The 26,573-nt window shown below is 39.7% G+C and overlaps 1 protein-coding gene across 1 annotated transcript in view; it reads left to right on the top strand.

The window, feature by feature from the left end:
- LOC106596897 (collagen alpha-1(XI) chain) overlaps positions 1 to 22,472 on the top strand; it is a 185,012-nt gene extending 162,540 nt beyond the window's left edge. The window contains exons 52-64 of the mRNA XM_045714451.1: positions 5,899 to 5,952; positions 8,533 to 8,640; positions 9,325 to 9,378; positions 11,349 to 11,402; positions 12,671 to 12,778; positions 12,967 to 13,020; positions 13,121 to 13,156; positions 13,336 to 13,389; positions 13,519 to 13,789; positions 15,302 to 15,414; positions 17,062 to 17,130; positions 17,741 to 17,974; positions 21,490 to 22,472. Of these exons, the coding sequence (XP_045570407.1) occupies positions 5,899 to 5,952; positions 8,533 to 8,640; positions 9,325 to 9,378; positions 11,349 to 11,402; positions 12,671 to 12,778; positions 12,967 to 13,020; positions 13,121 to 13,156; positions 13,336 to 13,389; positions 13,519 to 13,789; positions 15,302 to 15,414; positions 17,062 to 17,130; positions 17,741 to 17,974; positions 21,490 to 21,636 (1,356 nt within the window). The 3' untranslated portion in view covers positions 21,637 to 22,472. The remainder of the gene's footprint in view (positions 1 to 5,898; positions 5,953 to 8,532; positions 8,641 to 9,324; positions 9,379 to 11,348; positions 11,403 to 12,670; positions 12,779 to 12,966; positions 13,021 to 13,120; positions 13,157 to 13,335; positions 13,390 to 13,518; positions 13,790 to 15,301; positions 15,415 to 17,061; positions 17,131 to 17,740; positions 17,975 to 21,489) is intronic.
- Positions 22,473 to 26,573: the final 4,101 nt, after the last annotated feature.

Raw genomic sequence — 26,573 nt, 5'->3', positions numbered from 1 at the left:
AAATTCTATAAACTGCTACACCAATACTGTAAAATAATGAAGGGTTGGCACTGCGTGGTGACAAGAACAAGGGGTTTGTCCCAAATGGAAACCTTTTCCTTTGGTAGTGCTCTACTTTTGACCAGGAACCATAGAGCTCTAGTCAAATGTAGTGCACTATTAGGGATTCAGGTCAAAAATTTTTATTTAAAGGGAAGTTTCAATTCAAAGTCAATTGGAGCGTACTGGTGTTAGTTTAGTGTGAAATTATGTTACTACACCATCAAATCAAAGATGTGCTTCTACATGGCTCTGCATCAAGTGTGAGGGTTTTCCGTCGCTTGTAAAGTTTAATTTCCCTACATGATTATGGCTCATAGACGTGGTGTAGTATTAATATAGTATTAATATAGTCATATAAGTATTAATATAGTCATAATATAGTCATATAGGTATTAATATAGTATTAATATAATCATATAACTATTAATATATTCATAATATAGTCATATAGGTATTAATATAGTATTAATATAGTCATATAACTATTAATATTGTCATAATATAGTCATATAGGTATTAATATAGTCATAATATAGTCATATAGGTATTAATATAGTATTGATATAGTCATATAGGTATTAATATAGTATTAATATAGTCATATAAGTATTAATATAGTATTACTATAGTCACATATGTATTAATATAGTATTAGTATAGTCATATAATTATTAATATAGTCATATATGTATTAATATAGTATTAATATAGTCATATACATATTAATATATATAATCATATAGGCATTAATATAATCATATAGGTATTAATATAGTATTAATATAGTCATATAGGTATTAATATAGTCATATAAGTATTAATATAGTATTAATATAGTCATATAGGTATTAATATAATCATATAGGTATTAATATAGTATTATTATAGTCATATAGGTATTAATATAATCATATAGGTATTAATATAGTCATATAGGTATTAATATAGTATTAATATAGTCATATAGTATTAATATAGTCATATAGGTATTAATATAGTCATATAGGTATTAATATAGTCATAATATTGTCATATAGGTATTAATATAGTCACATATGTATTAATATAGTATTAATATAGTCATATATGTATTAATATAGTATTAATATAGTCATATACGCATTAATATAGTATTAATATAGTCATATAAGTATTAATATAGGTATTAATATAGTCATATAGGTATTAATATAATCATATAGGTATTAATATAATAATATAGGTATTAATATAGTCATATAGGTAATAATATAATCTTATAGGTATTAATATAGTCATATAGGTATTAATATAGTCATAATATAGTCATATAGGTATTAATATAGTATTAATATAGTCAAATAGTATTAATATAGTCATATAGTATTAATATAGTCATATAGGTATTAATATAGTCATATAGGTATTAATATAGTCATAATATAGTCATATAGGTATTAATATAGTCATATAGGTATTAATATAGTATTAATATAGTCATATACGTATTAATATAGTATTAATATAGTCATATAAGTATTAATATAGGTATTAATATAGTCATATAGGTATTAATATAATCATATATGTATTAATATAATCATATAGGTATTAATATAGTCATATAGGTATTAATATAGTCATAATATAGTCATATAGGTATTAATATAGTATTAATATAGTCATATAGTATTAATATAGTCATATAGGTATTAATATAGTCATATAGGTATTAATATAGTCATAATATAGTCATATAGGTATTAATATAGTCATATAGGTATTAATATAGTATTAATATAGTCATATAGGTATTAATATAGTCATATAGGTATTACTATAGTATTAATATAGCCATATGGGTATTAATATAGTTGTATAAGTATTAATATAGTATTAATATAGCCATATAGGTATTAATATAATATTAATATAGTCATATATGTATTAATATAGTATTAATATAGTCATATAGTATTAATATAAGCATATAAGTATTAATATAGTCATATAAGTATTAATATAGTATTAATATAGTCATATAGGTATTACTATAGTCATATGGTTTTAATATAGTATTCATAATCATATGGGTATTAAAACAGTATTAATATAGTCATATGGTATTAATTTAGTGATATACGTATTAATATAGTCATATAAGTATTAATATAGTATTTATTATAGTCATATAGGTTTTAATATATTATTAATATAGTCGTATAGGTATTAATATAGTATTAATATAGTCATATAAGTATTAATATAGTCATATAAGTGTTAATATAGTATTAATATAGTCATATAGGTATTAATATAGTATTAATATAGTCATATATGTATTAATATAGTATTAATATAGCCGTATAGTATTAATATGGTCATATAAGTATTAATATAGTATTAATATAGTCATATAGTATTAATAGAGTCATAAGTATTAATATAGTCATATAGGTATTCATATAGTATTAATATAGCCGTATAGTATTAATATGGTCATATAAGTATTAATATAGTATTACTATAGTCATATAGGTATTAATATAGTCATATAGGTATTAATATAGTCTTAATACAGTCATATAGGTATTAATATAGTCATATATGTATTAATATAGTATTAATATAGCCATATAGTACTAATATGGTCATATAAGTATTAATATAGTATTAATATAGTCATATAGGTATTAATATAGTCCCTCATACCATCATGGTCACCTAATCATCCCCAGCTTACAATTGGCTCTTTCATCCCCCTCCTCCTCCCTGTAACTATTCCCCAGGGCATTGCTGTAAATGAGAACCTGTTCTCAGTAAACTTACCTGGTAAAATAAATATATATTTTAAATATAGGTCTTAATATAGTCATATAAGTATTAATATAGTCATATAGGTATTAATCTAGTCATAATATAGTCATATAGGTATTCATATAGTATTCATATATTAATATAGTCATAATATAGTCATATAAGTATTAATATTGTCATATAGGTATTAATATAGTCATAATATAGTCATAAAGGTATTAATATAGTCATACTATTATCATATAGGTATTAATAAAGTCATAATATAGTCATATAGGTATTAATATAGTCACATAGGTATGAATATAGTCATATAGGTATTAATATAGTCATATAGGTATTAATATAGTCATATAATAGTCATATAGGTATTAATATAGTCATATAGGTATTAATATAGTCATATAGGTATTAATATAGTCATAATATAGTCATATAGGTATTAATATAGTATTAATATAGTCATATAGTATTAATATAGTCATATAGGTATTAATATACTCATAATATAGTCATATAGCATTAATATAGTCATATAGGTATTAATATAGTCATATAGGTATTAATATAGTATTAATATAGCCATATAGGTATTAATACAGTATTAATATAGTCATATAGTATTAATATAGTCATATAGGTATTAATATAGTATTAATATAGTCATATAGGTCTTAATATAGTCATATAGGTATTACTATAGTATTAATATAGCCATATAGGTAATAATATAGTATTAATATAGTCATATAGTATTAATATAGTCATATAGGTATTAATATAGTCATATAGGTATTAATATAGTATTAATATAGCCATATAGGTATTAATATAGTATTAATATAGTCATATAGTATTAATATAGTCATATAGGTATTACTATAGTATTAATATAGCCATATAGGTATTAATATAGTATTAATATAGTCATATAGTATTAATATAGTCGTATAAGTATTAATATAGTATTAATATAGCCATATAGGTATTAATATAATATTAATATACTCATATAGGTATTAATATAGTATTAATATAGTCATATAGTATTAATATAGTCATATACGTATTAATATTGTCATATAAGTATTAATAATGTATTTATATAGTCATATAGGTATTAATATAGTCATACAGGTAATCATATAGTATTAATATAGTCATATGGATATTAATACAGTATTAATATAGTCATATCATATTAATGTAGTTATATACGTATTAATATAGTCATATAAGTATTAATATAGTATTAATATAGTCATATAGTATTTATATAGCCATATAAGTATTAATATAGTCAAATAGGTATTAATATAGTATTAATATAGTCATATAGGTATTAATATAGTATTAATATAGTCATATAGGTATTAATATAGTATTAATATAGTCATATGGTATTAATATCTTCATAAAGGTATTAATATAGTATTAATATAGTCATATAGGTATTAATATAGTCTTATAGGTATTAATATAGTATTAATATAGTCATATAGGTATTAATATAGTATTAATATAGTCATATAGGTATTAATATAGTATTAAAAAAGCCATATAGTATTAATATGGTCATATACGTATTAATATAGTATTAATATAGTCATATAGTATTAATATAGTAATATAAGTATTAATATAGTCATATAGGTATTAATATACTCATATAGGTATTAATATAGTCTTAATACAGTCATATAGGTATTAATATAGTCCCTCATACCATCATGGTCACCAAATCATCCCCAGCTTACAATTGGCTCTTTCATCCCCCTCCTCCTCCCTGTAACTATTCCCCAGGTCATTGCTGTAAATGAGAACCTGTTCTCAGTAAACTTACCTGGTAAAATATATATATATTTTAAATATAGGTCTTAATATAGTCATATAAGTATTAATATAGTCATATAGGTATTAATCTAGTCATAATATAGTCATATAGGTATTAAAATAGTATTAATATAGTCATATAGTATTAATATAGTCATATAGTATTAATATAGTCATATAGGTATTAATATAGTCATATAGTATTAATATAGTCATATAGTATTAATATAGTCATATAGGTATTAATATAGTCATAATATTGTCATATAGGTATTAATATAGTCATATAGTATTAATATAGTCATATTGGTATTAATATAGTCATAATATTGTCATATAGGTATTAATATAGTCATATAGGTATTAATCTAGTCATAATATAGTCATATAGGTATTAAAATAGTATTAATATAGTCATATAGTATTAATATAGTCATATAGTATTAATATAGTCATATAGGTATTAATATAGTCATATAGTATTAATATAGTCATATAGTCATAATATTGTCATATAGGTATTAATATAGTCATATAGGTATTAATATAGTCATATAGGTATTAATATAGTCATACTATAGTCATATAAGTATTAATATAGTATTAATATAGTCATATAGGTATTAATATAGTCATACTATAGTCATATAAGTATTAATATAGGTGTAATATAGTCATAAATGTATTAATATAGTCATATAAGTATTAATATAGTCATAATATAGTCATATAGGTATTAATATAGTCATAATATAGTCATATAGGTATAATATAGTCATATTGGTATTAATATAGTCATATAGGTATTAATATAGTCATATTGGTATTAATATAGTATTAATATAGTCATATTGGTATTAATATAGTCATATAGGTATTAATATAGTTATAATATAGTTATATATGTATTAAGGAGTCATAATATATTCCTAAAACAGTCATAATATAGTCATATGCTTCTAGTCAAGGTCATCCGTTGTATATTGAGAAATTATCATCAATAGTTATTACTCATCATATAAATATATATATTTACTTGAATAAGCACAGTTTTTTCCCAAGTGAATGCTAATGCTGTACAGCACTTTGTGATATCGGCTGATGTAAAAAGGGCTTTATAAATACATTTATTGATTGATTGATGTTGTATTGTCTTTAGACTGTTTTAACCATCTGTGATTGGACACTGTATACCAAGCTGATGAGTGGTGCCTCTTTCACCCCCAGGGACCCATTGGACCAGCCGGTACTGAGGGAAGACAAGGAGAGAAGGGTTCTAAGGTAAGAGGCACAGACGCACACAGACACACACACACACACACACACACACACACACACACACACACACACACACACACACACACACACACACACACACACACACACACACACACACACACACACACACACACACACACACACACACACACACACACACACACACACACACACGTCCATTCAAACAGAAGTGTAGGATTAGAGTTGATGTGATGGAGACAGGACAAAAGCCTCTCAGAATTTCCTGGCCTGTCAAAGCTGGCTTCTAATTGGTTGTCAGAACGGTTTAATGCAGAACGGTTTAATCCTCCAACCCCGTTATCCGATCTGACGGTAAATCCATGGATCTCCAATCTTTTGTGTCTGTTCTCATGGCTGATGGCTGACATGTGGTGACTAAGTTGAGGCTCTGTGTGATTATTGTAATTCCCAAACACCTTTGAAAGGTGCTTTATCTATTTAGGTTTGAATAAAACTTAATTCTAATAGAATCCTCCCGAGAACTTCAGTATATACAGTTGAAGTCGGAAGTTTACATACACTTCCGTTGGAGTCATTAAAACTCGTTTTTCAACCACTCCACAAATTTCTTGTTACCAAACTATACTTTTGGCAAGTCGGTTAGGACATCTACTTTGTGCGTGACACAAGTAATTTTTCCAACAATTGTTTACAGACAGATTATTTCACTTATAATTCACTGTATCACAATTCCAGTGGGTCAGAAGTTTACATACACTAAGTTGACTGTGCCTTTATACAGCTTGGAAAATTCCAGAAAATGATGTCATGGCTTTAGAAGCTTCTGATAGGCTAATTGACATCATTTGACTCAATTGGAGGTGTACCTGTGGATGTACTTCAAGGCCTACCTTCAAACTCAGTGCCTCTTTGCTTGACATCATGGGAAAATCTAAAGAAATCAGCCAATACCTCAAAAAAAATGTGTAGACCTCCACAAGTCTGGTTCATCCTCGGGAGACATTTCCAAACGCCTGAAGGTACCACGTTCATCTGTACAAACAATAGTACGCAAGTATAAACACCATGGGACCACGCAGCTGTCATACCACTCAGGAAGGAGACGTGTTCTGTCTCCTAGAGATGAACGTACTTTGGTGAGAAAAAGTGCAAATCAATCCCAGAACAACAGCAAAGGACCTTGTGAAGATGCTGGAAGAAACAGGTACAAAAGTATGTGTATCCACAGTAAAACGAGTCCTATATCAACATAACCTGAAAGGCCGCTCAGAAAGGAAGAAGCCACTGCTCCAAAACCTCCAGACTATGGTTTTTAAATGCACATGGGGACAAAGATCGTACTTTTTGGAGAAATGTCCTCTGGTCTGATGAAACAAAAATAGAACTGTTTGGCCATAATGACCATCTTTATGTTTGGAGGAAAAAGGGGGACGCTTGCAAGCCGAAGAACACCATCCCAACCGTGAAGCACGGTTCACAACTATGAAATAACACATATTGAATCATATAGTAACCAACAAAAGTGTTAAACAAATCAAAATATATTTTACATTTGAGATTATTTAAAGTAGCCACCCTTTGCCTTGATGACAGCTTTGCACACTCTTGGCATTCCCTCAACCAGCTTCATGAGGTAGTCACCTGGAATGCTTTTCAATTAACAGGTGGTCCTTGTTCTGTATGTATATGTATGTATGTATATATATGTATATATATATATATATATATACAATTATTTTATTAGGATCCCTATTAGCTGTTGCAAAAGCAGGAGCTATCCCTCCTGGAATACACACAAAACACAAAACATGACAAAGTACAGAACATTAATAGACAAGAAACGCTCAAGAACAGAACTACATCAATGTATAAATGACACACGTAGCCTACATATCGATACATACACACAAACTATCTAGGTCAAATAGGGGAGAGGCATTGTGCCATGAGGTGTTGCTTTATCTGTTTTTTGAAACCAGTTTTGCTGTTTATTTGAGCAATATGAGATGGAATGGAGTTCCATGCAATAATAGCTCTATATAATACTGTACACTTACTTGAATTTGTTCTGGATTTGGGGACTGTAAAAAGACCCCTGGTGGCATGTCTGGTGGGATAAGTGTGTGTGTCAGAGCTGTGTGTAAGATGACAATGCAAACAATTTGGAATTTTCAACACATTAACATTTCTTACAAACAGAAGAAGTGATGCAGTCAGTCTCTCCTCAACTCTTGGCTAAGAGAGTATTGACCTGCGTAGTATTGATATTGGCCATTCAACTTTTTTTCGATCCAGTTGTGGTAGTACGGTACAACTGTATTGAACTGTATTAAACAGTTTTCACCTTCGCTTTACAAGTCTAATTTCTAGATCTGTCTTCCTTGTCTATAATATGAAGAGAAGCTTATTGCTCTGGTTACCCAGGCAAGTGGTTCTCAAACCTCTACTCAGGAACCCTCACTACCGCAGGCTATATAAGGTATCTCTGGAAGGTCATGCTGAATGTATTTGAATGTAGCTGGGAGTTACTACTGTGTAACTCCAGGATGAGGCTGAAGGTATTGATACCGTTGTATTGAATGTTATGATTGTGTTTTGCAGGGTGAGGCTGGAGCCGATGGGCCTGATGGTAAAACTGGACCTGTCGGACCCCAGGGTCCCTCTGGGAAGCCTGGACCTGACGGTCTGCGTGGAATCCCAGGCCCTGTCGTGAGTTACCTAGCTATACATAAGCTGTTATATATGATATATACGTTACAGTATCACTGCGATGAGTTGCCTCTGAAGCCTCTGAAGCTAAGCAGGGTCGGTCCAGGTCGGTCCCTGGATGGGAGACCAGATGCTGCTGGAAGATGTGTTGGAGGGCCAGTAGGAGACACTCTTTCCTCTGGTCTAAGGAGATCCTAATGCCCCAGGGCAGTGAGGGGGACATTGCCTTGTGTAGCGTTCCCTCTTTCAGATGAGACATTAAAACGGGTGTCCTGACTCTCTGTGGTCACTAAAGATCCCATGGCACTTATCATAAGAGTAGGTGTGTTAACCCTGGTGTCCTGGCTAAATTCCCAAATCTGGCCCTCATACCAACGTGGCCACCTAATCATCCCCAGCTTCCAAAAGGCTCATTCATTCCCCCTCATCTCCCCTGTAACTATTCCCCAGGTCGTTGCTGTAAAAGAGAATGTGTTCTCAGTCAACTGACCTGGTAAAAATAAGGGTTAAATAAATCAATAAAATGAGTTAACACGCTCGATTCAAGTTCAAACTAATCAGATGACAGTGTCTGCTATATACTTATCGTCACATTATCAAGATTAAAATTGTGTGATAATGGTAATGTGATGGATAATGTGAAGGATAATGTAATGTAATGGATGATGTGATACTTACTTTCAGGGTGAACAAGGACTTCCCGGTGCTTCTGGAATGGACGGACCTCCTGGACCAATGGTAATAACAACATGATAATTACAAGGTTTTATATTTACGTTGCCCCTTTTCTCCAACTCAAAGCACCTTATATTGGGATAACATATCCTTAGATATACTGGTCTATCCACTGCTTAGATATACTGGTCTATCTACTGCTTAGATATACTGGTCTATCCACTGCTTAGATATACTGGTCTATCCACTGCTTAGATATACTGGTCTATCTACTGCTTAGATATACTGGTCTATCCACTGCTTAGATATACTGGTCTATCTACTGCTTAGATATACTGGTCTATCCACTGCTTAGATATACTGGTCTATCCACTGCTTAGATATACTGGTCTATCTACTGCTTAGATATACTGGTCTATCCACTGCTTAGATATACTGGTCTATCTACTGCTTAGATATACTGGTCTATCCACTGCTTAGATATACTGGTGCATCTACTGCTTAGATATACTGGTCTATCTACTGCTTAGATATACTGGTCTATCCACTGCTTAGATATACTGGTCTATCCACTGCTTAGATATACTGGTCTATCTACTGCTTAGATATACTGGTCTATCCACTGCTTAGATATACTGGTCTATCCACTGCTTAGATATACTGGTCTATCTACTGCTTAGATATACTGGTCTATCCACTGCTTAGATATACTGGTCTATCAACTGCTTAGATATACTGGTCTATCCACTGCTTAGATATACTGGTCTATCTACTGCTTAGATATACTGGTCTATCTACTGCTTAGATATACTGGTCTATCCACTGCTTAGATATACTGGTCTATCTACTGCTTAGATATACTGGTCTATCCACTGCTTAGATATACTGGTCTATCCACTGCTTAGATATACTGGTCTATCTACTGCTTAGATATACTGGTCTATCCACTGCTTAGATATACTGGTCTATCCACTGCTTAGATATACTGGTCTATCCACTGCTTAGATATACTGGTCTATCCACTGCTTAGATATACTGGTCTATCCACTGCTTAGATATACTGGTCTATCCACTGCTTAGATATACTGGTCTATCCACTGCTTAGATATACTGGTCTATCCACTGCTTAGATATACTGGTCACTGCTTAGATATACTGGTCTATCCACTGCTTAGATATACTGGTCACTGCTTAGATATACTGGTCTATCCACTGCTTAGATATACTGGTCTATCCACTGCTTAGCTATACTGGTCTATCCACTGCTTAGATATACTGGTCTATCCACTGCTTAGATATACTGGTCTATCTACTGCTTAGATATACTGGTCTATCCACTGCTTAGATATACTGGTCTATCTACTGCTTAGATATACTGGTCTATCCACTGCTTAGATATACTGGTCTATCCACTGCTTAGATATACTGGTCTATCTACTGCTTAGATATACTGGTCTATCCACTGCTTAGATATACTGGTCTATCCACTGCTTAGATATACGGGTCTATCCACTGCTTAGATATACTGGTCTATCCACTGCTTAGATATACTGGTCTATCCACTGCTTAGATATACTGGTCTATCTACTGCTTAGATATACTGGTCTATCCACTGCTTAGATATACTGGTCTATCCACTGCTTAGATATACTGGTGCATCTACTGCTTAGATATACTGGTCTATCCACTGCTTAGATATACTGGTCTATCCACTGCTTAGATATACTGGTCTATCCGCTGCTTAGATATACTGGTCTATCCACTGCTTAGATATACTGGTCTATCTACTGCTTAGATATACTGGTCTATCCACTGCTTAGATATACTGGTCTATCTACTGCTTAGATATACTGGTCTATCCACTGCTTAGATATACTGGTCTATCCACTGCTTAGATATACTGGTCTATCCACTGCTTAGATATACTGGTCTATCCACTGCTTAGATATACTGGTCTATCCACTGCTTAGATATACTGGTCTATCCACTGTGACAGACTGATTCTTGAGAGTGTTTTTTTTATCTCTTCCCAGGGTCCCCCTGGTCTCGCTGGCTTGAAAGGAACTCCTGGTGGTAAGGGAGAAAAGGTAAGGCTATGGCTACTTTAGAGAAGAGAAGGTTATCTCTCTCTTTATCTCTCTCTTTATCTCCATCGCTCTCTATATCTCCCTTGCTCTTTCAAAATTAACAACGTTTGTAGTTTACAGAGTCAACTCTTCAGTGTGATTTAATGTGGTAATTGAATATGTATACGTAATGTAATCTAATGTGTGGTCCCGTGTGGCTCAGTTGGTGGAGCAATGGTGTTTGCAATGCCAGGGTTGTGGGTTCGATTCCCACGGTGGGACCAGTATGGAAAATAAATTGTATGAAATGTATGCAATTCTCTACTGTAAGTCGCTCTGGATAAGAGCGTCTGCTAAATGACTTAAATGTAAAAAATGTAATGATCATTGGTTTTTAATAGCTAGCATGTAGCAGTAATAGTAGTCTAGTGGGCTTTGCAGTAGGCTATTCCTCTAGCTACAGCAGCGGAAGCCATAGACACACCATCATTGTTAAATACGACACTGTTATAAACAGAAGAATCCTTTACAGGCATAACTAAGGCAGTTTTCTGGCACCCGTGGACACAGAGTACATTAATAATGATGCAGGTGGTTTCAGCTCGTTAGTTTATTATACATATTGTTACTTGGCGTAATTGAACAACAAATGTTTGTTATAAACAAAGATATCAACAATTGTGATTTGTGTATGATTGATCACTACACCCCTCCAACAGCACGTGTCTGTGGATGTCCTGTATACACTATTTCTGCGACAGTTCATCTGGAGCTATTCCTCTCTATCTCCTGTTGGCCTATCTGTAATGTACTGTGTGAATATCCCATCTAACACTGTCCACCTCTCTTTCTCCCTCAACCTCTATCTCTCCCTCTCTCTCTCCTTCTCTCTCTCTCTCTTCCCCTCCTCTCTCTCTCTGTCCTTCGCTCTCTCTTCCCCTCCTCATCTCTCTTTCTCTCTCTCTCTCTCCTCTCTCTCCTCTCTCTATCCCTCCTCCTTTATCTTTTTCTCTCTCTCTCCTTCTCTCTCTCTTCCCCTCCTCCTCTCTCTCTCTCTCTCTCTCTCTCTTCCCCTCCTCTCTCTTTCACTCTCTCTCTCCTCTCTCTCCTCTCTCTATCCCTCCTCCTTTATCTTTTTCTCTCTCTCTCCTTCTCTCTCTCTTCCCCTCCTCCTCTCTCTCTCTCTCCTCTCTCTCTTCCCCTCCTCCTCTCTCTTCCCCTCTGTCTCTCTCTGTCCTCCAGGGTCACCCTGGTCTGATTGGTCTAATTGCTCTCTCTCTGTCCTCCAGGGTCACCCTGGTCTGATTGGTCTAATTGGACCACCTGGTGAGTTTGGAGAGAAGGGAGACAGAGGCCTGCCTGGACCCCAGGGAACTGGTGGAGGCAAGGGAGACACTGTAAGTGTTAGCTCATTGGTTCATAGGACTATAAAGTGTCATCTCATTGGTTAATACTACTGTAAAGTGATAACTCATTGGTTCAAACTATTATAAAGTGTTGAAGAATGCCTTCATGTAAAGTGCCATCTCATTGGTTAATACTACTGTAAAGGGTCATCTCATTGGTTAATACTGCGTCTCTGTAGGGTGTTGGCGGTTCTGCTGGTCCTCTTGGTCCTCCTGGTCCTCCTGGTATTCCTGTAAGTTCCTTGTCAAAACATCTTCATGTCTACCATTTCATTATGTTCATTAGTGTTATTGTTCACTGTGTGTGTGTGTGTGTCTCTTTTCTTAACCTAGGGACCTGTGGGCTCTAAGGGGTCCAAGGGATCAACCGTAAGTTCTGTTCATTAGAATCAATCAAATTCAATCAAATGTATTTATAAAGCCCTTCTTACATCAGCTGATGTCACAAAGTGCTGTACAGAAAGCATCGCTGTTGGAAGATCTCTCTGTCATGTGTGACTGGTGTGATAACTTCCATGTGTAATCTTGTGTCCTGTGTCTGTTTTAAGGGTGGAGCTGGGCAAAAAGGAGACACTGGTATGATTGGACCACCTGGAGCTCCTGTAAGTCAACATTTCCTCTCTCAACAAGAGCTCATATTCTTTCACAATTATCCACTTTAAATTGACCTTTTTGCCTATCTCTGATTGGCCAATTTCACTGACCCCTAACCTCTGTGCTCTTCCATTCAGGGTCCTCCTGGGGACATCATCCAGCCGCTGCCCATCCAGCAGGCGAGCAGGAAGAACAGACGCCAGGCGGAGGACGACGGCGTGCAGGGCGACGAGGCCGGAGGCATGGCAGATTATGACATGGAGGCCACAGCGGACATGGAGGACGTGTTCGGGTCCCTGAATAACTTGAAGCAGGACATCGAGAGGATGAAGTTCCCCATGGGAACACAGGACAACCCTGCCAGGACCTGTAACGACCTGCACCTCAGCCAGCCTGACTTCCCTGACGGTGGGTTAGAGATAGGATTCATTTTTCCTAGTCTGTTCACATGATAAATAACGGGACCAATCAGCTGTCTGGAGGGATGCTGTACTGCTGGTTCACGTTCTACCTGGTAGTTCATCATTGGCTAGCGTCTCTAATTGGCTAAAGACAGAGATTCCAGTCACCTGGTGTTAAAAGTAGTTGAATAGCCCTGGTACAGGATGTTTTACATTTCACCTTGCCATAGGTCGACAGTTCATCATGTTAATAACCTTGCCATAGGGCCCCATTATATGTTAATAACCTTGCCATAGGGCCCCAGTATATGTTAATAACCTTGCCATAGGGCCCCAGTATATGTTAATAACCTTGCCATAAGGCCCCAGTATATGTTAATAACCTTGCCATAGGGCCCCAGTACAGCATGTTAATAACATTGGCATAGGGCCCCAGTACATCATGTTAATAACCTTGCCATAGGGCCCCAGTACATCATGTTCATAACCTTGCCATAGGGCCACAGTACATCATGTTCATAACCTTGCCATAGGGCCCCAGTACATCATGTTAATAACCTTGCCATAGGGCCCCAGTACATCATGTTAATAACCTTGCCATAGGGCCCCAGTACAGCATGTTAATAACCTTGCCATAGGGCCCCAGTACAGCATGTTAATAACCTTGCCATAGGGCCCCAGTATATGTTAATAACCTTGCCATAAGGCCCCAGTATATGTTAATAACCTTGCCATAGGGCCCCAGTACATCATGTTAATAACCTTGCCATAGGGCCCCAGTACAGCATGTTAATAACCTTGCCATAGGGCCCCAGTACAGCATGTTAATAACCTTGCCATAGGGCCCCAGTATATGTTAATAACCTTGCCATAAGGCCCCAGTATATGTTAATAACCTTGCCATAGGGCCCCAGTACATCATGTTCATAACCTTGCCATAGGGCCCCAGTACATCATGTTAATAACCTTGCCATAGGGCCCCAGTACAGCATGTTAATAACCTTGCCATAGGGCCCCAGTACATCATGTTCATAACCTTGGCATAGGGCCACAGTACATCATGTTCATAACCTTGCCATAGGGCCCCAGTACAGCATGTTAATAACCTTGCCATAGGGCCCCAGTACATCATGTTAATAACCTTGCCATAGGGCCCCAGTACATCATGTTAATAACCTTGCCATAGGGCCCCAGTACAGCATGTTAATAACCTTGCCATAGGGCCCCAGTACATCATGTTAATAACCTTGCCATAGGGCCCCAGTACAGCATGTTAATAACATTGCCATAGGGCCCCAGTACAGCATGTTAATAACCTTGCCATAGGGCCCCAGTACAGCATGTTAATAACCTTGCCATAGGGCCCCAGTACAGCATGTTAATAACCTTGCCATAGGGCCCCAGTACAGCATGTTAATAACCTTGCCATAGGGCCCCAGTACAGCATGTTAATAACCTTGCCATAGGGCCCCAGTACATCATATTAATGACTGTGTGTAATGTGTGTTGTGATGTTCAGGTGAATACTGGATCGATCCTAACCAGGGCTGTACTGGAGACTCCTTCAAGGTCTACTGTAACTTCACCGCTGGAGGAGAGACCTGTATCTACCCCGACAAGAAGTCCGCTGGTGTACGTTACTGGAAAACTATTTCTATAATGTCTATATGTCGTGTCTTTGGGGTACCATTAAACTGAAGACATGTTTATCAAATAACTCCCGGTAATTATTATCACGCGATTAAACTGATTAATCGTTTAATTGTAATTAACTAGGAGATCGGGGCACCAAGGAAAATATTCAGATTACAAAGTTATAATTTTCCTAATATAACTTTCCTATATTATAACATTATATATTATATAGTATAGGCCGATTATCTTCTGGTTTAAATGGTGTATTTTACCTCGCGTCCAGTCTCATTCCAAACGTCGTAAATTGTTGTATCTGCACTAAAGTCATCCATACATCAATTGTCTTAAAATCATTTATTTACTAAACTAAGTAATTCACAGAAAGCATACAAACAGTAATTATCGTCACAAAGAATTGGTAGAGTAATGTGCCCTAGTGGGCTAAACAGGCATGGCTGGTGTCTTGTTAAACAAAGGGTCATAAAAAGTCAGCTGAGAAGGCACACAGAGTTCATTAATATTAACAATTGATATGCTTAGCCTTTGCACATGAACGCTCACTCATTCGGGAACAATTGCAATCAATATATATTTACGCTCAGTGTGTCGTCGGGATCCTTGTTGGAGAGTTTTTCTGTTGGAGAGTTCTCTCTCTCTCTCTCTCTCTCTCTCTCTCTCTCTCTCTCGGTTAGAATGGATCTTTCAAAGCGACATTCATTAATGTTGTTATAGAATGGATGTTTCGTTGGTCTTCGCGTTCAATTATATAATTTACTTAGCTGCAGACTAATAATTAATATCAAAGACTTGTTCTTATTCTGTCGGTCTCGATAGTCTAAAAGTTTAACCACGTGGTATAGTTAACTTTCAGTAGAGGACTTGGATGGTAAAACCTTGGCTCTCTCTTCTGAGGTAAGCTGGTCTGAAGAAAGTAAATCAGGGTGGGGTTTTATACGTGAACATAGAACAGGCTTGTCACATGACGCCTTGTCCTGTCCATGTCCCTGGGGGGGGGCGTGCCAATGACTGAGTTAAGCTTGGTACAGAAATACAATTCTATCACATTAGCATCAGTACATAGCATCTCAATGTATTACAAATAGCATTTTATACAACCATCTGGATGCAAGTCCCATAGCTGAGGCTATTATATAAACAGTTTTATGGTAATATGGCTATATTGTCTCTTCTGAGTATCACAAAATTGTACCAAGCGGACCAGTTCGTAGCTGGATTCTTCACCAATCTTTTATACCTTCTCCAGAACATAAATGTCGTTCGGTTCCCCAATTCTGTGAGTTGGAAGAATTTCCTGTGTCTCTCTATGAAACCCCTCTGTGTCTCAACTGGGCCATGCGGCAGGAGATTCTCCTCTAGAATTTCACCACCCCTTCACACAGGGCCTGGGTGGGGGGAGGTAGGTTGGGGGATGGTGCAAGGGGGAGGGGGTCAACTGTCCTCCCTGTACTCAAAGAGGGCAACATCATGACACTATAGATACAAGAACACGTCGCAGTCAATTTGAACCTGTATTTTCATACTCACTGTTAGACCTATTCTGTATGTATATATATATATATATATTGTATTGAGAGACATTAACAGTTAGCCTGTTGTTTTATTTCTGTGTATTTTGTGTAACAGGTCAGAATCTCTAACTGGCCCAAGGAGGCTCCGGGATCATGGTTCAGTGAATTCAAACGGGGAAAAATAGTAAGTAGAGAAAATATCCAACTCTCAAAGCAGTTATAGATTTATGAAATTCAAAATCACTTTCATTGACAACTGTCACCTTTTCTCTACCTCTCCTCTCTCCCATCCTCCCTCTACCTCCTCTGTCCCCTGCCCCTGCCCTCTACCTCCCCATCTCCTCTAACTCCCCCTCTCCCCCTCCCCTCTACCTCCCCCTCTCCCCCTCCCCTCTACCTCCCCCTCCCCTCTACCTCCCCCTCTCCCCTCCCCTCTACCTCCCCATCTCCTCTACCTCCCCCCTCTCTCCTCTACCTCCCTCTCTGCCCCTCCCCTCTACCTCCCCCTCTGCCCCCTCCCCTCCCCTTTACCTCCCCCTCTCCCCCTACCCTCTTCCTCCCCATCACCCCCTCCCCTCTACCTCCCCCTCTGCCCTCTCCCCCTGCCCTCTATCTCCCCCTCTCCTCAACCTCCCCCTCTCCCCCCTCTGCCCCTCCCCTCTACCTCCCCCTCTCCCCCCTCTGCCCCTCCCCTCTACCTCCCCCCTCTACCTCCCCCTCTACCTCCCCCTCACCCTCTCCCCTCTACCTCCCCCTTTCCCTCTCCCCTCTACCTCCCCCTCTACCTCCCCCAGTTGAACTATGTGGACATGGAGGAGAACACGATACAGACAGTCCAGATGACCTTCCTGAAGCTGCTCAGCTCAACGGCCCGTCAGAACTTCACCTACATCTGCCACCAGTCTGTAGCCTGGTACGATGCCAAGGCAGATGGCTACGACAAGGCTCTACGCTTCCTGGGTTACAACGACGAGGAGATGTCCTACGATAATAACCCCTTCATCAAGGCGCTTTCGGACGGATGCTCAGTAAGGACACAGTATAGATTATATACAGTTAGGCTATATTATATACAGTGTTTACGTTATATTATACAGGTTATATTATATACAGGTTATATTATATACAGGTTATATTATATACAGTATGTAGATTATATTATATACTGGTTATATTATATACAGGTTATATTATATACAGGTTAAAATATATACAGTATGTAGATTATATTATATACAGGTTATATTATATACAGTATGTAGATTATATTATATACAGGTTATATTATATACAGTATTTAGGTTATATTATACAGGTTATATTATATACAGGTTATATTAATACAGGTTATATTATATACAGTGTTTAGGTTATATTATATACAGGTTAAATAATATACAGGTTATATTATATACAGTATTTAGGTTATATTATACAGGTTATATTATATACAGGTTATATTATATACAGTATTTAGGTTATATTATACAGGTTATATTATATACAGGTTATATTATATACAGGTTATATTATATACAGTATTTAGGTTATATTATACAGGTTATATTATATACAGGTTATATAATATACAGGTTATATTATAAACAGGTTATATTATATACAGGTTATATTATATACAGTATGTAGATTATATTATATACAGGTTATATTATATACAGTATGTAGATTATATTATATATAGGTTATATTATATACAAGTTATATTATATACAGTATGTAGATTATATTATATACAGGTTATATTACATACAGGTTATATTATATACAGTATGTGGATTATTTTATATACATTATGTAGGTTATATTATATACAGTGTTTAGGATATGCTATATACAGTATTTAGGTTATATTAGATAGAGTATGTAGATTATATTATATATAGGTTATATTATATACAGGTTATATTATATACAGGTTAAAATATATACAGTATGTAGATTATATTATATACAGGTTATATTATATACAGGTTATATTATTTACAGGTTATATTATATACAGGTTATATTATATACAGGTTAAAATATTTACAGTATGTAGATTATATTATATACAGGTTATATTATATACAGTATGTAGATTATATTATATACAGGTTATATTATATACAGGTTATATTATATACAGGTTATATTATATACAGTATGTAGATTATATTATACAGGTTATATTATATACAGGTTATATTATATACAGGTTATATTATATACAGGTTATATTGTATACCGGTTATATTATATACAGGTTATATTATATATAGGTTATATTATATACAGTATGTAGATTATATTATATACAGGTTATATTATATACAGGTTATATTATATACAGTATGTAGATTATATTATATACAGGTTATATTATATACAGGTTATATTATACAGGTTATATTATATACAGGTTATATTATATATAGGTTATATTATATACAGTATGTAGATTATATTATATACAGGTTATATTATATACAGGTTATATTATATACAGGTTATATTATATACAGTATGTAGATTATATTATATACAGGTTATATTATATACAGTATGTAGGTTATATTATATACAGGTTATATTATATACAGGTTATATTATATACAGTATGTAGATTATATTATATACAGGTTATAATATATACAGGTTATATTATATACAGTATGTGGATTATTTTATATACATTATGTAGGTTATATTATATACAGTGTTTAGGATATGCTATATACAGTATTTAGGTTATATTAGATAGGTTATGTTATTTACAGGTTATATTGATCCTGGTAACTGGTAGTTCTTTATCAGATCTTGATCACCACAGTAACTCCATTCCACTCTCCCCCCTCCTCCGCCTTCCCTTCCACTCTCCCCCTCCTCCGCCTTCCTTCCACTCTCCCCCTCCTCCGCCTTCCCTTCCACTCTCCCCCCTCCTCCGCCTTCCCTTCCACTCTCCCCCCTCCTCCGCCTTCATTTCCACTCTCCCCCCTCCTCCGCCTTCCCTTCCACTCTCCCCCTCCTCCGCCTTCCACTCTCCCCCCTACTCCGCCTTCCACTCTCCCCCCTCCTCCGTCTTCTATTCCACTCTCCCCCCTCCTCCGTCTTCCCTTCCACTCTCCCCCTCCTCCGCCTTCCATTCCACTCTCCCCCCTCCTCCGCCTTCCCTTCCACTATCCCCCTCCTCCGCCTTCCCTTCCACTATCCCCCCTCCTCCGCCTTCCCTTCCACTCTCCCCCTCCTCCGCCTTCCATCCCACTCTCCCCCTCCTCCGCCTTCCACTCTCCCCCGTCCGCCGTCTTCCCTTCCACTCTCCCCCCTCCTCCGCCTTCCATTCCACTCTCCCCCTCCTCCGCCTTCCATCCCACTCTCCCCCTCCTCCGCCTTCCATCCCACTCTCCCCCCTCCTCCGCCTTCCCTTCCACTCTCCCCCTCCTCCGTCTTCCCTTCCACTCTCCCCCCTCCTCCGCCTTCCATTCCACTCTCCCCCCTCCTCCGTCTTCCCTTCCACTCTCCCCCTCCTCCGTCTTCCATCCCACTCTCCCCCTCCTCTGCCTTCCATTCCACTCTCCCCCCTCCTCCGCCTTCCACTCTCCCCCTCCTCCGCCTTCCTTTCCACTCTCCCCCTCCTCCGCCTTCCACTCTCCCCCTCCTCCGCCTTCCTTTCCACTCTCCCCCTCCTCCGCCTTCCCTTCCACTCTCCCCCCTCCTCCGTCTTCCCTTCCACTCTCCCCCCTCCTCCGCCTTCCACTCTCCCCCCTACTCCGCCTTCCACTCTCCCCCCTCCTCCGTCTTCTATTCCACTCTCCCCCCTCCTCCGTCTTCCTTCCACTCTCCCCCTCCTCCGCCTTCCATTCCACTCTCCCCCCTCCTCCGCCTTCCCTTCCACTATCCCCCCTCCTCCGCCTTCCCTTCCACTCTCCCCCCTCCTCCGCCTTCCACTCTCCCCCTCCTCCGCCTTCCACTCTCCCCCCTCCTCCGTCTTCCATCCCACTCTCCCCCCTCCTCCGCCTTCCACTCTCCCCCGTCCGCCGTCTTCCCTTCCACTCTCCCCCCTCCTCTGCCTTCCCTTCCACTCTCCCCCTCCTCTGCCTTCCATTCCACTCTCCCCCCTCCTCCGCCTTCCACTATCCCCCCTCCTCCGTCTTCCCTTCCACTCTCCCCCCTCCTCCGCCTTCCATTCCACTCTCCCCCCTCCTCCGCCTTCCACTATCCCCCCTCCTCCGTCTTCCCTTCCACTCTCCCCCTCCTCCGCCTTCCACTCTCCCCCTCCTCCGCCTTCCACTCTCCCCCCTCCTCCGCCTTCCCTTCCACTCTCCCCCTCCTCCGCCTTCCATTCCACTCTTCCCCCTCCTCCGTCTTCCCTTCCACTCTCCCCCCTCCTCCGCCTTCCATTCCACTCTCCCCCCTCCTCCGCCTTCCACTCTCCCCCCTCCTCCGCCTTCCACTCTCCCCCTCCTCCGCCTTCCCTTCCACTCTCCCCCCTCCTCCGTCTTCCCTTCCACTATCCCCCCTCCTTCCATTCTGTCCTCTCCAGCTGAAGTCGGGCTACTCCAAGACGGTGATGGAGATAAACACTCCTCGCATCGACCAGGTGCCCATCATCGACGTCATGTTCAATGACTTCGGTGAACCCAGCCAGCGGTTCGGTTTCGAGGTGGGCCCTGTCTGCTTCATGGGCTAGGACCTGACCACCCCCCCCCCCCACTCCACCCACCACCCCACCACCACCACTCCTCGACCAGCTGAAGGACAGGGTTTTAGAGGGCGTTCTGTTCCATGCATGCCTTGTACTGCCAAATGAATACCTGACATCAATCACTCACCCGCCCTATTCTCCACTCGACCTGGCCTCAGGCTTCTAAACCAAACCTGTGTTTTTATATCCTTGATAAGATGATCAGACCACCAGCACGCTGCCCAACCCCCCTCCTCCTCTGCCCTGTCATAGAAGCATTGTCCCAGGGGAATACTCCTCGCCCTTGTAGGGCCAATCACATAGTGACTTTAACTTGTAACAAGGAGGGAGTGGCATAAGGAATAAAGGACGTTTGATGCCGTGGACGGACAGTGGTGCACTTTCAGCAAACAGAGGGAGGATCCACTCACTCCAACGCCCAAGCCCCCCCCTTTCCTCTCCTCGTCTTCCCCCTTCTCCTACCTTACCCCATGACCTTATCTAGGGAGACGTTCCACTCACCTGCCAAGCCCCCTTCCTCCCTTTGCCTCCCCCAGCCCAGCCTCCCTGTCTGGAAGCTCCAGTCCTCTCCTCCCTCCCCCAGCCCAGCCTCCCTGTCTGGAAGCTCCAGTCCTCCCTCCCCCAGCCCAGCCTCCCTGTCTGGTAGCTCCAGTCCTCCCTCCCCCAGCCCAGCCTCCCTGTCTGGTAGCTCCAGTCCTCTCCTCCCTCCCCCAGCCCAGCCTCCCTGTCTGGTAGCTCCAGTCCTCTCCTCCCTCCCCCAGCCCAGCCTCCCTGTCTGGAAGCTCCAGTCCTCTCCTCCCTCCCTCCCTCAGCCCAGCCTCCCTGTCTGGAAGCTCCAGTCCTCTCCTCCCTCCCTCCCTCCCCCAGCCCAGCCTCCCTGTCTGGAAGCTCCAGTCCTCTCCTCCCTCCCTCCCTCCCCCAGCCCAGCCTCCCTGTCTGGAAGCTCCAGTCCTCTCCTCCCTCCCCCAGCCCAGCCTCCCTGTCTGGTAGCTCCAGTCCTCTCCTCCCTCCCTCCCCCAGCCCAGCCTCCCTGTCTGGTAGCTCCAGTCCTCACCTCCCTCCCTCAGCCCAGCCTCCCTGTCTGGAAGCTCCAGTCCTCTCCTCCCTCCCTCCCTCCCCCAGCCCAGCCTCCCTGTCTGGAAGCTCCAGTCCTCTCCTCCCTCCCTCCCTCCCCCAGCCCAGCCTCCCTGTCTGGAAGCTCCAGTCCTCTCCTCCCTCCCCCAGCCCAGCCTCCCTGTCTGGTAGCTCCAGTCCTCTCCTCCCTCCCTCCCCCAGCCCAGCCTCCCTGTCTGGTAGCTCCAGTCCTCACCTCCCTCCCCCAGCCCAGCCTCCCTGTCTGGAAGCTCCAGTCCTCCCTTCCCCAGCCCAGCCTCCCTATCTGGAAGCTCCAGTCCTCTCCTCCCTCCCCCAGCCCAGCCTCCCTGTCTGGAAGCTCCAGTCCTCCCTCCCTCCCCCAGCCCAGCCTCCCTGTCTGGTAGCTCCAGTCCTCTCCTCCCTCCCTCCCTCCCCCAGCCCAGCCTCCCTGTCTGGTAGCTCCAGTCCTCTCCTCCCTCCCTCCCTCCCCCAGCCCAGCCTCCCTGTCTGGAAGCTCCAGTCCTCTCCTCCCTCCCCCAGCCCAGCCTCCCTGTCTGGAAGCTCCAGTCCTCTCCTCCCTCCCCCAGCCCAGCCTCCCTGTCTGGTAGCTCCAGTCCTCTCCTCTCCTCTCCTCCCCCAGCCCAGCCTCCCTGTCTGGTAGCTCCAGTCCTCTCCTCCCTCCCTCCCCCAGCCCAGCCTCCCTGTCTGGTAGCTCCAGTCCTCTCCTCCCTCCCTCCCTCCCTCCCTCCCTCCCTCCCTCCCTCCCTCCCTCCCTCCCTCCCTCCCTCCCTCCCTCCCTCCCTCCCTCCCTCCCTCCCCCAGCCCAGCCTCCCTGTCTGGAAGCTCCAGTCCTCTCCTCCCTCCCCCAGCCCAGCCTCCCTGTCTGGAAGCTCCAGTCCTCTCCTCCCTCCCCCAGCCCAGCCTCCCTGTCTGGTAGCTCCAGTCCTCTCCTCTCCTCTCCTCCCTCCCCCAGCCCAGCCTCCCTGTCTGGTAGCTCCAGTCCTCTCCTCTCCTCCCTCCCCCAGCCCAGCCTCCCTGTCTGGTAGCTCCAGTCCTCTCCTCTCCTCCCCCAGCCCAGCCTCCCGGTCTGGAAACTCCAGTGCTGTTCCAGATACAACCACAGAGGTGCTTCTGTGCGGAACACAGAACACCAAAGGTGCTACAAAAAAGTGCATTTTTATAAACTGTAATTATTATTATTATTATTATTTTGTACAATACTGTTCTCTTTCTGAGTCCACTCTTCAAAAAAAAACATGCATGTGTAACAAGGCTCTTAATAAAATGTTTTAATAATGTTTTAATAAATAAATGTTAGTAACACTATATAGAAAATACATTTGCAATAAATATATTTGTTTGTTTTAAATGTCTGTTGAGAAACGAATTGGTAAGTAAGTAAGTAGTCCTATGTTGTTGTTGTTTGTGCAATACAATGTTAATATCAGCAGTTGAATACAAATCGTCTCTATTTTGTAATTATGAAGAATCTCCTTTGTAAATATTGACCATTATAAAGCACTTAAAGCATTTTTCTCCCCCTCCAAGACTATACTATACTCTAATCTACTCTACAGTGAAGGGTTATACACATAGTAGGCCTATATATATATTTATATGGTTACTAAGGGTTACTAAACCAAATTGAACAACAACAATCAACTCAAAGTGAGCTGTCTAAACAGGACTTGTTGTTTCAAACTATTAAATCTTGTTTTTTTTTCTTCTTATTTGTGCCCGCTAAATCAAGAATGAATAATGTAAAAATGTCCACAAAGCCAATAGGTATTGTCCTCTCAACTAAAGCTTCTTCTGCCAGGTATATAGGATCCCACAGAATGGTATACCTCAATCGCTCTACGTACATTAAAGTTGAGACTCTATAGGATGGATGACAAACCTTGATGTATACAATTAAGTTTATATATTTGGGTGGGGAAAAATAAAAATACTTATTTGTGTTGGTTCTTCATGTCCAATTCCTAACAGTTTGTGAATGATGCCAAATAAATGAGCTCATTGTACAGTTATACCATTTTCCTGTAACAGTAATGAGGAAATGTTTCCATGTGCTTTTGATGGTTGATTCATATTAAAACTGGATTCTGAACAGTGTCGATTTGACCATCTGTATTCTTCACTATCTCTAGTGATTCCATGATGATTCCATGGCGCTTTATTATGACAGATTATTCTTCCCTTTCATCAAAGGATTAAATAATCCTAATCTTAAACATTGTCAGGTTAGGCTAATCTGTGGTGTGATATGTCTGGGTCATGGTGCTTCTGTTTCTACCCACAATGCCGAGGTACACCCCCAACTGGTTCTGTCTCCAAGCGCCTCTCTCTCTGTCCTATTCCGACCCAGACTTTGATCGTGACGTTTACATCGCCCTCTCCTTCCTTCTGTCACAATATGACAGCAGTAAAAGTTGAACCAGAGAGAAACATCTAAACCTTTCAAACCTGTGCAATTATGTTTACAGCTTGTTGTAAAAATAATATAAAATAAATGTTTTGATAACTTGCCAAATGCATATTCAAATAGAGACAATAGTTTGCATTCACTTGAAGACATCTCATAAATGAAATACTTTTATTCAACTGTAACTGTGAGTATTTATTGAAGTGATACAACCCTCTGAGTTTGGTGTAACAGCCATGGTGGCCATGCTGAAACGGTATGAAAGGTACAGACAGTTGGCATCACATGACGTTTCCCTAGGCCCTAGGTCTGTAAACACTGTACTGCTTTATTCCACATAACGTTTCCCTAGGCCCTAGGTCTGTAAACACTGTACAGCTTTATTCCACATGATGTTTCCCTAGGCCCTAGGTCTGTAAACACTGTACAGCTTTATTCCACATAACGTTTCCCTAGGTCTGTAAACACTGTACAGCTTTATTCCACATGACGTTTCCCTAGGCCCTAGGTCTGTAAACACTGTACAGCGTTATTCCACATGACGTTTCCCTAGGCCCTTGGTCTGTAAACACTGTACAGCTTTATTCCACATGACGTTTCCCTAGGCCCTAGGTCTGTAAACAATGTACAGCTTTATTCCACATGGCCACAGTGGGATGGCAGTTCTGCTAGCTTCTCAGGATTAACTTTAGGGCAAAGTCTTCCTTACCCTGACAGACCAGGAGGTGGCGCAGGAGAAGAAGACTGACATGTTACGTGTCCCCAAACAATTGTGTTTTTTTTGTTTGTTTATTTGCGTTGTTCGTAACTTATTTTTTAAACTTATTTTGTACATAATGTTGCCGCTATCGTCTCTTATGACCGAAAATAACGTCTGGACATCAGGACTGTGATCACTCACTACGGACTGACAGAATCCTTTTTTCCTTTAACGAGTCTGACGAGCCTGACGTGAACAATATACTGTTTTCTCGGGAACAGGCCCAGATCCCTGTGATTTGCGTGAAGAGGAGGTGGAGAAAAAGGGGCCAGAGGGCGGGCTGCCTTCTGAGAATTCGTAGGTGATCGAATAAACCCCCACTTCCTTCCATTCTGCTAGCAAACGTGCAATCTTTGGAGAATACAATTTATGACCTATGCGGAAGATTAAACTACCAACGGGACATTCCAAACTGTAATATCTTATGCTTCACGGAGTCGTGGCTGAACAACACCACTATCAACATACAGCTGGATGGTTATAAGCTGCTGTACCGGCTGGACAGAACAGCGGTGTCTGGTAAGACAAGGGGCGGAGAACTATGTATTTTTGTAAATAACAGATGGTGCACAATATTTAAGGAAGTCTCGGGCTAATGCTCGCCAGAGGTAGAGTATCTCATGATAAGCTGTAGACCACACTATCTATCTAGAGAGTTTTCAT

Source organism: Salmo salar, chromosome ssa03 (assembly GCF_905237065.1).
Source record: "Salmo salar chromosome ssa03, Ssal_v3.1, whole genome shotgun sequence".
Taxonomy (NCBI): domain Eukaryota; kingdom Metazoa; phylum Chordata; class Actinopteri; order Salmoniformes; family Salmonidae; genus Salmo; species Salmo salar.
This window is presented reverse-complemented; position numbering and strand designations above follow the sequence as displayed.